The sequence below is a fragment of the Triticum aestivum genome, chromosome 7B (assembly GCF_018294505.1).
Source record: "Triticum aestivum cultivar Chinese Spring chromosome 7B, IWGSC CS RefSeq v2.1, whole genome shotgun sequence".
In the NCBI taxonomy this organism is placed as follows: domain Eukaryota; kingdom Viridiplantae; phylum Streptophyta; class Magnoliopsida; order Poales; family Poaceae; genus Triticum; species Triticum aestivum.
Genome location: NC_057813.1, coordinates 634,182,020 through 634,199,020, shown reverse-complemented (window position 1 = coordinate 634,199,020; position 17,001 = coordinate 634,182,020). Strand labels below are relative to the sequence as shown.

Genomic DNA, 17,001 nt, shown 5'->3' with positions numbered 1-17,001 from the left:
TGCCGCGGTGGAACGACATGTCGCCGGCGGGATTTTGGGAGGTGGAGACGGGAGAGGAGCGGTCTTTGCATCGTCGGGCGGGGAGCGGTGTTTGCGGCGACGGGCGGACGGGGGGATTTATAGGCAGACGGCGGGGGCAGCGGGCGGTCGGGTCGTCGGGCTATCAATGCGACGGCAGTCGAGGCAGACGAGGCGACGGGACGGCAGACGAGGCGACGGGACGGGGCGGCGGGCAAACGAGGGGACGGGGCGGGGCGGCGCGGCAAACGAGGGGACGGGGCGGCGGGGCGGCAGACGAGGCGACGGGACGGGGCGGCGGGCGGTCGGGCCGTCGGGCTATCAATGCGACGGCAGTCGAGGGCAGCGGCGCGACAGACGAGGGGACGGGGCGGCAGGCGAGGGGACGGACGGGACGGGGCGGCGGGCCGCAGTTCACGCGCCACGACGCGCTTTCAGCGGGCGACGCGTGGTTTGACCACCGACGCGCTTGACCACCGACGCGGTAAAAAAAACGTACGTCGCCACAGTAAAAAGAAAATGCGTAGACGTACGTACGTCGACGGGCCGCGCGGGTACGTCGCGGGGCCGGGACTGGGGGAGGGGCAGGGGCAAAGACCATCCTACCCTTTTTTAAGTTTTCAGGCGAAGGGGTATAGGACGATCTGGACCGTTGATGTTTTCAGGGGGGTTGTACTGAAGAAGAAGTGTTTCTTTAACTCTATTTGTTCGGCTCTGATGCTAGGCACCATTATTAATAATAAATATATGTCAGTGTGCATGAGCGGTTGAGTAATGTCATCATTCTTTTTCTTAAAGAAAAACAGGTTCTCTTAATTTTATTTAACAGTTCAAGCGCACTCTACTAAAGTAGTGCATGATTGGTTGTTAGTTTTTTTAATACAGTACATACACAGATGATCACATAGTAGGACTTGAATCCTGGTAGGTTTGGTTCCACCACAAAAACCTAACCGTCTCGATAGGTTGTGTTAGTTGTTGACAAGAACCATCAGAGATGCTGTAAACCAAACCCCTAAATCTCCCCCTCCGTGTCTCTGTCTTTCTGTGTGCACATGTGATCGGTGCACAACAGCCCATACCTGTGTACCAACTCGACTGGCCATGCCGGAGATCTATCTCCCGATCACCCGAGCCGCAAACTGGAATTAGGCGACGCCGCAATGCCGGAAGATACGTGCCGTTAGGTGATTAGGCCAGTCCGCGCTTCGAATTAAATGTCCCGCGTCTCTCATCTCGTCTGCATGACTGCATCTGCCCGCCCACGTCACCGCCGGCGACGTCCAGCGAGCGTGACACCGCCACCGGCCCGCAGCGGCGCAGCCGTCCGATCGCTCGCTCGCCCACCGGCCGGGACCGGCCCAGCGAATCGGACCTCGCCACCTGGCGCCCGGCACCCGAACCGAGGAAAAGTCTCTCCAGCTGGGTGAGTACGTACTCCCATCCCATCTGCCTAGCTATACGTAGTACCAGTACAGCTACTAGTAGCAGAGCCGTAGCCTTCCCGGCCCCTCATCCCCTCTCCATCTCTGTGAAAGCATCGGCGCAAAAACCAGTTGACCTGACCATGCCCTGCGCCGGCTCCTATTAATACCCCTCGTCTTCCTCGCGCCCCTCCTCGATATCCCTCTCGGTAAACGGTACGGTACAATCATACCGATCAGGAGCCAGCTGCTGCTTCCTGTGTTGGTCCCACTGCCGAGATCAGCAGCAGAAGCAGCCGTCGGTCCTCTGCGCCTCTCGTTGATCGCTTGATCCGAGGGGATCCAAGGCGAGCTGCGTACGTGGCGGCGGCGATGAGTTCGCTGAGCATGGTGGAGGCGAGGCTGCCGCCGGGGTTCAGGTTCCACCCGCGGGACGACGAGCTCGTGCTCGACTACCTGTCCAGGAAGCTCGGCGGCGGCGCCGGAGGGGCCGCGGTGGCGAGCATCTACGGCTGCCCCGCCATGGTCGACGTCGACCTCAACAAGATTGAGCCCTGGGACCTCCCCGGTAAGACCTAATCCAGATACTCCTATAGTCCTATATACCCAAGCAGCTTAATTACACCAGCATGCGTGTGTGTCTATATGTTTGTGTGATCAGTTCTAGTTTTATCGTCTTCCGGATCGAACATACTTATGCACATATGGTTAGTACTTTGCTCCTGTGCATGATTTATCAGTTGATTTAATTTCTTCTCCCGGCTGCTGGCTGCTGATTCCTAATTATTCTTTCAATTTGAAGTCGATGACGTCCCAAATCCCCTTAAAAATATCGCATCCGATGTATGATGATATCTCTGCGGTGTATATCTTTTGACGGAACTAACAACGATTTGGTCGCGTTTCTAAACAGACAAGTCTTCAGTTCTCCCCTGTATTAATTAAATTCCTTCTTCATTTTTTTTATAAAGAAGAAATCATCACATCCCAGAATTAAATTATTTGTCCGTGTGTATATGCATGCATGATTGTCCAAGGTTCTCAATCATGCATCAAAATGTGTTGCTCTGTTGGTTTCAACTTGAATTTAAGACCTTTGTTGGGACCAACTATGTATTTATGTGCAGCTCAATCAGCCATCTCCATTAATTTTCAGCCTGTTAATTCCATGACATGAACAATTCTCTTTGTTCCTTTCCGCTCATGCATGTGTAGTTTCCTTCAGTTGCATCCAAATCTAAGGTGGCTGTGTGCATGCTGCTAGTGGCTGGAGTTGCATCCGTTTCCACTCCCAGCCAGCCATAACTGAAGTGACCACGACAATCTCGATCTCATCAAGTTGCAGCTTGCAACTATGCATGCATGCTTCCCATACCGCTAGAAACCGACCTTTCCTCCTTTTCTTTTCTTTATTTACTCACTTTTTTGGCCTATCCTTCTGATGTGCCCATGCTTTTCTCCCTCTTTATATGTCCTAATTTGTTTAATTACCATTCGGAAAAACTTGATCCAAAGGCAAGATAATATTCAGAGTGAGATCATCTCCAAAGTAACTACCACTACTGTTGTAGGCTGTAGAGATCAAATTCTTGCACAGTAATTTTTCCCTCTTATTCTGGACATGGGAGGCTTGATCAAGGGATGAATATATATAGTTTCTGGGAATTATTCTACAATGAGAACAAAATTCACACGTCTTGTCTCCATCTTTTGTCGCCTTCCCCGTCCCCATAACAGAAGGATATTCTCACAGCCATGAGTTTGTTTGGCCCCTTGCTGGCCTTCTCCGCATCTGTCCCTGTTCATCCCATGCCATCAAATATTCCCCCAATTTGCCTCATCCTTAAAGGGAATTCACAGCCCACGGATGGGGACAAACTTAACACAAAAAGGAGGCCTTCCACTTTGCCTACTAGTAGAAAACACACCATGCACAAAGCCATATGGAAAGAACATATATATAGCAAGGATAGGATATGTATAATTGATATCTCTCACAAGAATAGGAAAGATGCCTTCCCCAATCAATAGATCTCCTTTGCCTTGGTTCCGAAAATATCTATTATTCTCCCTATTATGCAATTACCTATTAATGGATATTTTCTCTACCTTGATTGAATGTGGCTCTGATGTTAAGACTTTCTCTTAAAAATGGAGAAGTGTACTAGCCAGACAACATTAGATTCATGGATGCAAATCTTGAGCACGTTCCAAAAGATTATTACTACTTCGTTCATAGTTCATCTAATTTCTACAAAATTGTTTGTTAATTTGCTCCCTAATGGTATTCAGAAATCGCATGCATTGGCGGCAAGGAGTGGTACTTCTACAGCTTAAGGGACAGGAAGTACGCTACAGGCCAGAGAACAAATAGAGCAACTGAATCAGGCTACTGGAAGGCCACCGGGAAAGACCGTGCGATAAGCCGGAAAGGGTTGCTAGTTGGCATGAGAAAAACCCTGGTGTTTTATGAAGGTAGAGCTCCTAAGGGGAAGAAGACAGAGTGGGTCATGCACGAATTCCGCAAGGAAGGGCAAGGCGATCTGATGAAGTTGCCACTCAAGGTAAGCATCATTATAATTATACATGTCGAGCAAATTTGATCTTACTACTTGATACTCCACTCTTTTCCTCTTTTGTTCCTTATTTGATGGTTATAGTATAATGCATCATATGGATAGATAGTGCAAGAACTTCCACCAAAAAATTATGTATGCACAAGCAAGAAAACTATATATTTGTGGCACTTTTTTTAAAGGAAGGGGGTTGGGGCATTGAAAATGAAACTTGACAGATTTGATTTGACATGTGGTGCATTTTATGATAAGTATGGCCTAAAGAAACAAAAACCTTTGGTTCACGTGACATTCGCATGTGGAGGCGACTGGCCGGAATGCCAACTCATCCTATAATACATGTGCAATGGATAATGTAGTACGACCAGCCAGCTCACTATACATGCATATGCCCTCTCAATTCAAGATCTAGCTAGCTAGCTAGAGAGTAGAATTGAAGCGCCAACAATACAGGTAGGTCACCAAGTTGACATCTTTGTTAATGAACTCCCTTAATTTGCGATAATTAAGTGTCATGAAAATAATACTGCAAGATGTCTAAAAGCTGGTGTGGTTTGTGTTAAGACACCAGAACAGATAGTTAATTAGCTGAATTTTTCTTAGAAAATTCGTGGTAGCCAGAACATATGTTCATTATGTTAATTGTTGTTAATTAGTTGGGCCGGGTTCCGCCTGTTGATGTTCTGTACTTGATCCTTTGTTTATTTGTGGGTCACTCTCATGCCAGCTACTTACATAGATATGAGGATGATCTGGTCTCTTTTAGATGTACACCCAATTATCGACTCACACCAAGTTTTAATCATTTCTGTCAACGCATCCACGTCATTAACATACAGTTGTCGCCCAGAACAAGATAAAAATGGCCAAGTAATTTCAGTATTTTCCCACAAAACAGATTATAAATCGTTTTAATTCTTACTCAAGCTTTGCAAAAAGATTCTGCTGCCACAATCTTGATCTCATGATCACTTCAGATGCATGCATGCGTATGATATATACCAATCCACTCTTTCCTTTTCCAGTCTAACGACCTTCATGTGTAAAATTTTCATGTAAACACAGGAGGACTGGGTCTTGTGTAGGGTTTTCTACAAGACCAGGACAACCATCGCCAAGCCACCCACAGGGAGCAGCTACAACATTGGCAGTGCAGCCGCAACCTCACTGCCTCCTCTCATTGACAACTACATTGCCTTTGACCATCCTGGAATGTCGACGGTGCAAAACCTAGAGGGTTATGAGCAAGTGCCCTGCTTCTCCAATGGCCCCTCCTCTCACCCGTCGTCGTCGGCCTCGATGAGCATCCCGGTGACAGTGATGGCGCCCATGGCTGCTGATCAGGAGCAGCAGCACATGGGGAAGGCGATCAAGGACGCGCTGAGCCAACTCACCAGGTTTGAGCAAGGCAACGTGAAGAGGGAGGCGCCTGCCCAGGGTGGTGTGTTTGCTCAAGATGGGTTCGAGTACTTAGCTGAGAGTGGCTTTTCACAGATGTGGAACTCACTCAGTTGATTTTCTAGCTAGGGTATATTATTGCTAGTGCTACCAATCAAGATCTACATTTTCTCGCGAGCAATCTCCTGCATGACTTGGCAATTCGGCCAAACACAACAAATATTATCTCTCAGAACTGATGGCGCCTGGGACGGCAATTATCTCGGCATCTGGTCACGAAAATGAGGAGGCGGCGACTCCTGCCGCTGCTTGCACATGCAATTACATGAAGTGTGTCTCCTTGTCTCCTTGTGTGACCATGTCCCAGATCCCCCCAGATAACCATTCTGCAACTGGAGACGTTGCCCGTGCACAAAGTTTCAGGATCTCCGGCAATGGCCCGTAAAATCGTAAGACAGTAGTATATTGATATGATCAATGGCAAAAAGAGAACGTCGAATTGAATCAAAAGGCATCTGGACTAGACCACCCCCAGGCATTGTAAAAACTTGGTGAACCCTGATTTTGTGAGAGCACAACAAGGCTGTCCGCCGATTGTTTTCCCTGTGTTGTCCTCATGATTTTATTCATCAATATCGCTACATGTACACTCGTGTGCACGGTACTGTAGATCTGCGTTCCACTGGCAGTCTTCGATCTCCTAGGCGTACTGCTGTGTGTACGCGCGCTGATTTTGTGAAATACATAGAAGGGACGGACAGTCAAAAGTCGACGGTATAATTGCAAACCTTGCAACCTAAGCAGTGGCGGATCTGCCATAGGGGAAAGCAGGGACAGCCGCTCCAGGCCCCGAAGCTCCAGGAGCAGGGTGCCCCCCTGCCAGCCCCCGAAGCTCCAGCCTCATAATCTCCATGGCTGTCATGAGCGCAGCCTCATGTTGTTATTCTGTTCGAAGGGGTAAGATAGGAGGAAGAAAAGAAAACAAGACGATGGGCTTTTCACTTAAGTCTGTGATTCATGACAAACATGTCACGAACAAGTGAACGGTTAAAAGAACAGCTACTATAGAAGATCTAAGACTAAGAAGGAGGTAAAAGATGATTACTCCAGGTTAAAGACCAAAGAGAAGAGCAATCGTAAAGTAGGCACCAGTAGAGATTATATCGGGTTAAGTGGGCTGAATAACTTGATAATCTTCGTCCAATTAGTCGTCACTGCGGTATTGCTGTTAACATGTGATCGCAGATGACATGAAATGGCAGCAGTCACAAGGGTGGTAGCAAACAAGCTCACCACATTAAGGTGCAACATAACCACATCAGCGAATGTTGGCAACCGAACCGCTTCAACCCAGACCAAAATCCCCAAACACGGAAATGCATGGCAACCGAACCGCTTCAACCAAGACAAAAATCCCAAAACACGGAAATGCATGGCAACCGAACCGCTTCAACCCAGACGAAAATCCCAAAACGCGGAAATGCAACCTGCTATTATGTGGACAAGAAAACACAGTGCAGAACATGGCCAGATCACAGAGATGCAGGGGGGACAAAATCCATGCAAGGTCAAGGGTTCGATCCCGAGTTTATGCACCATTTTATGAATATTTGTTTGGTTTTTATAAAAGACCAATGCATCTAAAAAAACAGACAAGGCGTCGGTTCACGATTTTTCCGGTCGGACCGCCGATCAGGTATGGTTTTCTACAATGGTCTGCCTGCATTGCATGGTGAACCCCAGCAACGACTTCTGCCCGAGAAAACACAAGAAAAGCTGCATCCCCATGCATAGTACTCCATGCACAAGTCGTTGCCCGCAGGTCCTGCTGCAGTGCACAACGACGCCAACAGGTCCTCCTGCACCTTTGGGAGCATCGATCACAACAATGGCGTCGTCTTCATGCTTCAACATATGCTGCGCAATCATCAAATCACCAATTTCACCACGGAGTCCCAGAATACAACGATATAATCTGCAGACAAATCAAAAATGAAATGGTTGTCACCTTGCAGAAGGAGGCATCGTGCCGTTCGCAGCACTGGACAGCTCGGATGCAGCCCGAGGGGGTTCTGAATCAACCGTCTTCTTCAGAAATGAATCGTGTTTGCTCGTTGAACCTGACTGAGGCGAATCGACTATGCATTTCTCACGTGTTGGCCCATCCGCCGCGACGTATTTCACAGCGGACTAGGGTTCGCTCGGATCAATCCTTTTGAGAAACACAACTTTTGGTCTCTTGGGATGCTTCTTCGCTGCGGTTTCCCACATTTCTGCCGTTCTTGTACTGACCATAGAATCGAGGGCAACTTCCTCTAGACAATCATGGAACTCGATCCTCATGCCTGAAAGATCAAAGAGGTTTTCACAGAGCAGCTGGACTGAGACAAGGTACGTCAGGGCTCCCTCTTTGATTGCAGGGAGGATGGGCATTTTCACCACAAGGCATAGGCGTTGCAGGCTTGGGAAGTCCCCATTGTCTATGGTGAAGCTCCCAAGGTCATCCTCAACCAGCTTGAGGTAAAGCAAGTAGCGCAGCTTGCGCAGGTTCGATAGATCATGCCCCATCAGATTAGTCGATGAAAGGCACAACTCCGTGAGGCCACACAGGGATGTAACAAACTGAGGCAATACACTAAGCCGGCCGTGCAGTTTCAGCGAGCTAAGATAACAATATTCTTGAATAGAACCCAGGAAGTCACCCATGGTATTCCCAAGATTGAGTGACAGAGAACGAACGCCGGTTGTGTCCATGCCATCCTGAGCAAACTTCTGAACTGCCTTTGAAACGTGAGGCAAGCCTCTGTTGTCTGCGCCAGTGGATTCACACCATATCTTAACCTTTTTCAGTTTTTTCATATGAGCCATCAGTTGTAGAAACCCAGGGTTTCCATCTGCATAAAATCCTGCAAGAGACTTCAACTTACTTTTTCTTTGCGAGAACTCCGCTATTTCGCTCTTTCTCAAGTCCTTTTTCCCAAACTTAAACTTTCCAAACAGGTAGGCTAGGTGAGGCAACCCAATGACTTCCACCGGCAATATCTCTATCTTTGTCTTCCTCAGATCCAGGGTCTCTAAACAGTGTAGCTTGTCAATTTTCTTCGGAAGGTTGCTGATAGTGCCCCCAAGGCTCAGATATTTTAGATGCCACAGCTTATGTATGTCCTTGAGATGACTGTCCTCCAAATCATTGCATTCTTCCAGATCCAACACTCGCAGCAGCTCGCACCTGCAAAACTCAGAAGCAGCTTCTCCCGCATCCCCAGAGATGGTCAGAGACCGGGCGCGGAATTTCTCACTGCCAGCTGCATCATCGCTTGCTGGACTTGTACGCTGGTTTGAGCTCAAGGTGCTGCCACTTGCATGGTTTTGGATGAACAGGTGACGAAAATTACTCCGATTGTGATCATGAAGAGATGTGATGAAGTTATCAGACATTGACTTGTGCAGCATGAACTCGTGCATGATTCCATGAGTTCTGCACGTCTTCACTTTTGCATTGTTGCTAGCATCGATCGGCCGGATGATATTCCGGTCAATAAGTTCCCGGAAGTTTTCATCTGCTACCTCCAGATCACTGCGTTTATATTGACACTGGACATACCCTTCAGCTAGCCATCGCCTGATTAAAGTATTCCTCCTGATTGGGCGACCATTTGGGAACACACTCGTGTATAGCAAGGAGGTCCTCAGAGGATAACCAGACAGGCTGCTGTAGTTATTTACAAGAACCTGTTGCAATTTTGTGAAGTCTGCCTCCTTCTCCATATGATGCCCGAGGTTGTGGCAAACTCGCGCACAGTGACTTCCCGTAAGCTCATTCTCGCCTAGCAAAAACTTGGCCATACACACAAGAGCAAGTGGAAGGCCGTCACACTTCTCCACAATTGCTGTTGAACCCCACTCCAGTTCAGGTGAACATCCTTGGAAGAAAATCTTCTTCATTAGCAAAACCTTGGAGTGCTCTGCGTTAAGAATGCTCATCTTGTAAACATAACCGTCACCTGAGCTGCAAGCATTAGCTACTGACTGGAGAGCCGTGGTAACTATAATTCTGCTTTTTGCTTCCCTGGGTAAGATGGATTTGATGACATCCCAGTGCTGCTTGTTGATGTCATCGATTACAATTAAACACCTGGCAGACAGATTGACAAGTGAATAAGTTAGCGAGCAATTGGTTGCCAATTCACTGGTTCACTACATGCAGAGCAAACCTACATTAGCACTCAAATGTACACAAAATCGATTGTTTGTATGTGCATAACAGGAAATAATCAATGGCAAGGGTTTAAGTCTTGCTTTTGGAAAGAGAGGAATGCAACAGTTTTTGAAGGTACAGATTTAGACTTGTACTTGTGAGACTGTAAACTATAATGTATATGTTGTTTCATTTTACACCATTGTTTAAGATACTCGGGTCTTCGATTGTAGTAATCGACTAGTTAAAAACTTAAAATAAGTGTGTATGACAAGTAGACGCGTAACAAAGGTTAATGAGAAAATCAGATTGAGTGTCCAACTAAACTTGCCATACAGCTAAGTACAGTACACAAATAATAGGTAACTAATTAGTAATTACAGTTACTAGCTCCTATATTTTCACAAACAATTCAGTACTCCAAACTGTCCATGTTCATGTTTTTATATATTAATGAATAGTGCATGTCCATGGAGTAAGATTCAGTACTCCATTAGTAACAGTAATATGAACATAGTACAGTTACAGTTACTGAATTGTAACTGTAATTGTACTACTCTATATGGATATGCGCGAGGAGCTGCTCGCCGGATCCCGCCCTGCCGCCATCGCCATGTGGCTGTCCCTGGCGCTGGAGATCATGTCGAGCTCGGTCCGGATGAAGCGGATGTCGTCCTTGAGGCCCCTCGACAGCTTGTGCTTCTCGCTCAGCAGCGCCACCAGCTTCAGCACCACCTCCTTGGTCAGAGCGCTCGCCACCGCAGCCTCCATCCCCTCCCTCCCTCCCTCCTGCTCCCACGACGGGGATGGCGACCGTAGCAGTGGCATTGGGCCTTGCCTATATAAGCGTCGTCCGCTGCCGCGACCAACAGGACAGGAGTACGACGAGCACGAGCTGTGCGGTGCACGAGTGGCTGCCTGCTTCCTCACTTTCCCCTTCCTCGCCGTGGCTGGCTAGGCGATTCTACTGTTTTTTTTTTAATCGGGTGATCCTACTAATGCTACTAATGGAGCAGTTGGTGAATAGTCCGCCGGTTATTTTTCGCTAGTTTTTTTTGTCTCGTCACTTTTGTCGGTTTTATTTCGCTGGTTTTATTTTGTCTCCCTCCCACCTGCCTTTTTGCTTCACCACCCACATAAACCCATCAGATTAGTTACCATATAAAAAATAAATCACAATCAATCAAATATTGATGGACCACCCACATAAACCCATCAGATTAGTTACCATATAAAAAATAAATCACAATCAATCAAGTATTGATGGGATATTTCCTTATATTGATGTGATTTTCTCTTTCTTATCATCAATCATCTTTACTGCATAAAAAATGCGTAGCTTTCCTTTTCCTGCCAACTGACCGCGTCCCGTCGCCCTACGTGCGCCCTCGTTGCTCTGCCTCCCGCACGAAAAAAAACCTCTCGTTTGACCTCCCCCAAACCCCGCACGATGGAAAAACTCAGCCGCCTGCTTCCTCTCCTCTCGACCGCTCCATACGTCCAGATCGCAGCCCCATCCCCATCCTCCTCTCACGTCACGGCAGCCGATGGACTGCCGCCACCACCCTCCTACTCTCTCGCCGCCGCCGTCCTCCCGCTCGCTCACCGCCGCCGTCGCCACCAATCCCGGCGAAGGCGCCGTTGTTGCTATGTCGCCTCCTATCCCCATCCAAGCCTGACCATGGCAACAACACCCTCTCATGTGTCACGCGGTAAGGTCAGTCGCCTGCTTCCCCTCCTCCCGACCGCTCCATACGTCCAGATCGCAGCCCCATCCCCATCCTCCTCTCACGTCATGACAGCCGATGGACTGCCGCCACCACCCTCCTACTCTCTCGCCGCCGCCGTCCTCCCGCTCGCTCGACGCCGCTGTCGCCACCAATCCCGGCGAAGGCGCCGTTGTTGCTATGTCGCCTCCTTTCCCCATCCAAGCCTGACCATGGCAACGACACCCTCTCATGTGTCCCGCGGTGAGGTCAGTCGCCTGCTTCCCCTCCTCTCGACCGCTCCATACGTCCAGATCGCAGCACCATCCCCATCCTCCTCTCACGTCATGACGGCCGATGGACTGCCGCCACCACCCTCCTACTCTCTCGCCGCCGCCGTCCTCCCGCTCGCCGCCACCGCCGTCACCAATCCCGGCGAAGGCGCCATTGCTGCTATGTCGCCTCCTTTCCCCATCCAAGCCTGACCATGGAAATGACACCCTCTCATGTGTCCCGCGGTGAGGTTTGGGGAGGCGCGACCACAATCTAGTAGGGATCTCACCGCGGACCCGTCCGGTGGGATGGGTGTTGCCTCCGTTGCGAATGGGATCGAAGGGAGGGACTACTTCGTCGTCAAGGTCGTCGAGGCAGCGGCCGATTGGGAGCCCGGTTGTGAACATGGGAGTTCGTCCCCATGGAGGCGGCGGCCGCAGAGATTGGATGTGAAGCAACCCCACTTGCTGGTGGTGGAGGCTTGCCGTCCATGTGCTCCTTTCTTCTCCCGGTATCCCCATTCCTTGCCTTCCATTACAAAAGCAAGCATGAATGAGAGCAGGGGCTGTTTTTCATCAATTCATTTCTCATATTTTTAGTTGCTTTTTTGAGATTATACAAGATCCTCCCAATCTTTTTTGTCAAATTACTTGGATCGTCTTATGGAATTGACAACCATCATATTTTTCACCTCATGTTATTTCTTAATCCTTATCCCACTAGGCATCCACTACATGTTTGGTAATGACGTGATGTTGAGGCGGCTAGGAGAAGCTCAGCAGCCAGATCAAGGGCTATCGAGATGGATCTGGGAGCCAAGCAGTAGTTCTTCTGTTAAATTTTAGTTATTATCTTTTCTATTGTTACGATTGTGGGATGGTTGATTTTGACTCGGTGTAACATTTGCATTTGTTTCCCCAGCTTGTTGGCGTAGATGCGTGGCACTGCGGCAACTAATCAAGAGCGAGGGCAGTGCACATCAGAGCTACGCTGAATGTAGCGAGCCAACCACGAATTGGGTATGTTCACACGAGGGATGGGAGAGGAGAGGAACATTAACATTTTTCATGATTTGGATGAAAATTTCAGTTCGTAGTTTCTCCGTACGTGGCAACACACTAGCGGTACTCATGGGCTTAGGATGAAAGTATCGCCAGCAGAATCAGTAGGTTGGATGGGAAGACGGTTGTTGCCCTTGTCCCTTGGTGCTAGCCTACCGTGGCGGCCTCACTAACTTTCTCATTGCGAATACGAGTTCGTGGGGTCATGAGTTGCTGCAGATTTGTTTTTATCACTTTTTACAATATTTATTGATGTATCCCTAACTCATCGAGTCATTTTTAGCTTTGATTTCCCATATACGCCAGCCTAAATATCCCATGGTCAGAATATTGGACTCTTAAAGTTAATTCCCTCAGTTCTGGTGGCAAATATAATACACACAATCCATATTGTTATGCATTAGCGTGTATGTGTGAAATAGATGAATTATGGTCCCATACCCAATAAGATGGATATGTGTGTGTGTTAGAGAGAGGGAGAGGGGGAGAGAGAGTGAGGAAGAGGGAGGGAGAGAGAGTGTGTGTGAGGATTTGACGGTAAAAAAGGTTGCCAATGTCGTAATATTGAACTCTTAAAGTTAATGTGGCCCCGTTGCAACGCACGGGCGTTCTTATAGTTTTTTTAATTGTTTAGATTGCTTACCACAGGTGTCATGTATCCCAATGTTTTGTTTTAGAGCATCTCCAACAACCGCTGAATGCCGGCGCGCTAGGATCGCCTGCTTTGGCGCGGCAGGGAGCGCTGGCTCCACCGGCCGCGGTAAATTTAGCGCGTGCGCGTAGCTTCAGCAGATGCGCTGAAATGAGCGCACGCGCTCTCACACAAACACTCTGAACTATGGTGCATATACATGGATAGATAGATAACGACACATAGATATTTCACAATACATAGATAAAACGATACATCACATATATAGATAAAAGAACTACAGTGCAACTAGATAAAAAAATACGGTGCAACTAGATAAAAACTACGGTGCAACTAGAACCTATTCGGGGTCGTCCTCATCATCATCCTCGCTAGTGTTGTCCGAGGTATCGAGCCACACGTCATTCCAACGTTGATCGCCTGTCTCGAAAAACGACTTCCCACCGGCGCTAACAAGATCGCACTGCGATATGGCCAGTGCCTTCCGCCGACGCCTATCCGCCCGCTCCATGCGGTGCCTTTCCATCCTCTCCACCCAGAAGGCGTTCTCGATGGCGACATCCTTCGGGTGGCGCATGCGTCACTCCGCCATGGCTCGCTCGTCCTCCTCGGCGATGTGGAGGCGGCGCTGCCGCCGACGGTAATCCTCACGGTCCTGATCTGTTATAAGACGAGGTGGAGGGGTGACGGCCTGCGCATGCTCGTGCGTGTAGACGTCGTGGAAGTTCATCTGCGCGCGAGGCCTCCCTAGGCGCCACGCCGCGTCGTATGCGCGGGCGGCCTCGTGCGAGGTCTCGAACGTGCCGAGGCCGAGGCGGACGTCGCCGGACCGGATCTCGGTGTAGTAGGCGCCGGAGGGGCGCTTGCGAACGCCATGGTAGCTTGAAGATCCCTGATGGCGCGGTGGGGGTGCATCGGTGGCGGGGCAGGGAAGCAGCGAGGAAGCGGCAGAGCTCACGTGGCAGTGTGGAGAACGATGGGTGGTCGCGTGGTGAGTGCTACAATTTATAGGCACGCCGGAAGCGGTGAGCCAAATCTAGTGCGCGGCCGCCCACTTTCTCCCGCGTGCGCGCAATCGTTTCCAGTGCGCGCTACTTTCTCGCCTTTGCTGGAGCGTGCGAAAACGTCCCACGCGCGCTAAAAAGCCAGTTTACCGTGTGCGCGTTTTTTGGTGCCGCTGTTGGACATGCTCTTAGGGATGTGCTACGTCGGTCGGCGGATCTTTAGAAAATATGGGTCGCGAGGCAAGCCATCACATCACAACACTTGTAGGATAACTTTTGCAATAAAAATCATGTTGTGTAAATCTCGACAATAGAGATTGTGTTAAAGTAAAAAACTTTTACAACAAAGATCATGTTGTAGAAAATTCGTTGCGCCATTCACCACCACCATTTGCAATAATGCCAACTACTGCCGCCGCCGCCCCCATTGGACCCCCTCCTCTCTTAACTCAATCTTTCTGCAACATTATTGTCACGCCCAATATGTGACCCTATCCAAAAGGAACTCGAAGGTCCCTCCAAGGATAGACCCGCATATTGGAACACTTTTGCAAGGTGGATATCATTACATCAACATTACATAATAGATGGGGATACATACATAAGGCATACAATGCCACATGAATACAACATCACAATACATAAGAGCATCATCCGACTACGGATGAATCACAAACAGAAACTCAAACGACATCCACCCTGCTAGCCCAGGCTGCCGACCTGGAACCTATCCCCTAATCGAAGAAGAAGCAGAAGAATAAGTCCAATACAAGCAAACATCGCTCTCGCGTCAGGATCATCGCACAACCTGTACCTGCAACTGTTGTTGTAGTAATCTGTGAGCCACGAGGACTCAGCAATCCCATTACCATGGGTATCAAGACTAGCAAAGCTTAAAGGGAAAGGAAGGGGTAAAGTGGTGAGGTTGCAGCAGCGACTAAGCATATATGGTGGCTAACATACGCAAATAAGAGCGAGAAGAGAGCAAAAGGAACGGACGTCAACTAGTAATGATCAAGAAGTGATCCTGAACTCCTACTTACGTCAAACATAACCCAAAGACCGTGTTTACTTCCCGGACTCCGCCGAGAAGAGACCATCACGGCTACACACGCGGTTGATGCGTTTTAATTCGGATCTGGTGTCAAGTTATCTACAACTGGACATTAACAAATTCCCATCTGCCTATAACCGCAGGCACGGCTTTCGAAAGATTATACCCTGCAGGGGTGTCCCAACTTAGCCCATGACAAGCTCTCGCGATCAACGAAGGAATAGACCTTCTCCCAGGAAGACCCGATCAGACTCGGAATCCCGGTTTACAAGACATTTCGACAATGGTAAAACAAGACCAGCAAGACCGCCCGATGCGCCGACAATCCCGATAGGAGCTGCACATATCTCGTTCTCAGGGCAACACCGGATAAGCTAAGCGTACAGGAACCGACGTAACCCAAGTTGCCAAGGGATGGCCCCGCACGGTGCTCTAGTTTGGACCAACACTTAGACAAGCACTGGCCCGAGGGGGCTATAATGAAGATGACCCTCGAGAGAGCGACTCCCAAGGGAAAAATAGGTGGTGGTGAGGCAAATGGTAAAACCAAGGTTGGGCCTTGCTGGAGGAGTTTTATTCAAAGCGAACTGTCGAGGGGGTCCCATAAATCACCCGACCGCGTAAGGAACGCAAAATCCGGGAACATAACACCGGTATGACGGAAACTAGGGCAGCAAGAGTGGAACAAAACACTAGGCAAAAGGCCAAGCCTTCCACCCTTTACCAAGTATATAGATGCATTAATAATATAAGAGATATTGTGATATCCCAACCAAAATCCTGTCCGCCATGGAGCAATCTTCAACTTCACCTGCAACTAGCAACGCTATAAGAGGGCTGAGCAAAGCGGTAACATAGCCAAACAATGGTTTGCATAGGTAAGGTTTCAAAGGTTAGAGGTTCATGGCAACAAGGGATGACTCGATAAACAGATAATAGGTAGCGCAGCAAAGCGATAGAACGAAGCAACTAGCATAGCAATGATAGTAGTGAGATCCAGGGTAATGGTCATCTTGCCTGAAATCCCGCAAGGAAGAAGAACGAGTCCATGAAGAAGACGAAGGGATGAAGCCGAACCAAGCGTAGATGAACGTATCCTCCCGATCGCAACGAAACAGGAACTATCGAGAAGAAGCACACAACAAGGTAAACACACCACACATGAACAAGACATGATGCACAACAAGCATGATGCATGACCAAGCTACATGAAGCTACTCATGGCAAGAGATGATGCAAACAAGAGCAACACATCAAGGCAAGTTTAAATGAGTCCGGGAACAACATATAACAATTCCGGTAAGTCCTCATATGCATATTTTGAAATTGGTCCAGATCTGAATAAACCTTAGGTTCAAGTTGTTAAACATCAAGTTAAGATGCACAAGGATGATCTACACGAGATTCTAGTCAAGTTACATATAAAGTTCATTTAGTTTGGAGCTACGGCCTAGAACATATGAGCAAAACAAGACAAACATGGCATTGATGCAAAATGCACCCAAACATCAAGAAACCACCTCAAAACAAGGATGCAACATGATAATATGAAGCTACATGCAATTCTAAGCAAGTTTCATATAGAGCACACTCAAAACGGAGCAACGGCTCAACACACACACTCTATACAAGTCATA

General features: G+C 48.5%; 2 protein-coding genes across 2 annotated transcripts; one reads left to right on the top strand and one right to left on the bottom strand.

The window, feature by feature from the left end:
- The first annotated feature begins 1,523 nt into the window (after positions 1-1,523).
- On the top strand, positions 1,524-5,648 carry LOC100682511 (NAC domain-containing protein 21/22). The gene is made up of 3 exons (XM_044580350.1): positions 1,524-2,010; positions 3,735-4,006; positions 5,084-5,648. The coding sequence occupies exons 1-3, from the start codon at positions 1,815-1,817 to the stop codon at positions 5,531-5,533; spliced, it is 918 nt and encodes a 305-aa protein (XP_044436285.1). The 5' UTR covers positions 1,524-1,814; the 3' UTR covers positions 5,534-5,648.
- A 1,303-nt stretch (positions 5,649-6,951) lies between these two features.
- Positions 6,952-9,513, bottom strand: LOC123162555 (disease resistance protein RGA4-like). The gene is made up of 2 exons (XM_044580334.1): positions 7,425-9,513; positions 6,952-7,333 (listed from the first exon to the last, which is right to left on the bottom strand). Exon 1 carries the CDS (start codon positions 9,398-9,400, stop codon positions 7,607-7,609), a length of 1,794 nt encoding a protein of 597 aa, XP_044436269.1. The 5' UTR covers positions 9,401-9,513; the 3' UTR covers positions 6,952-7,333; positions 7,425-7,606.
- Positions 9,514-17,001: the final 7,488 nt, after the last annotated feature.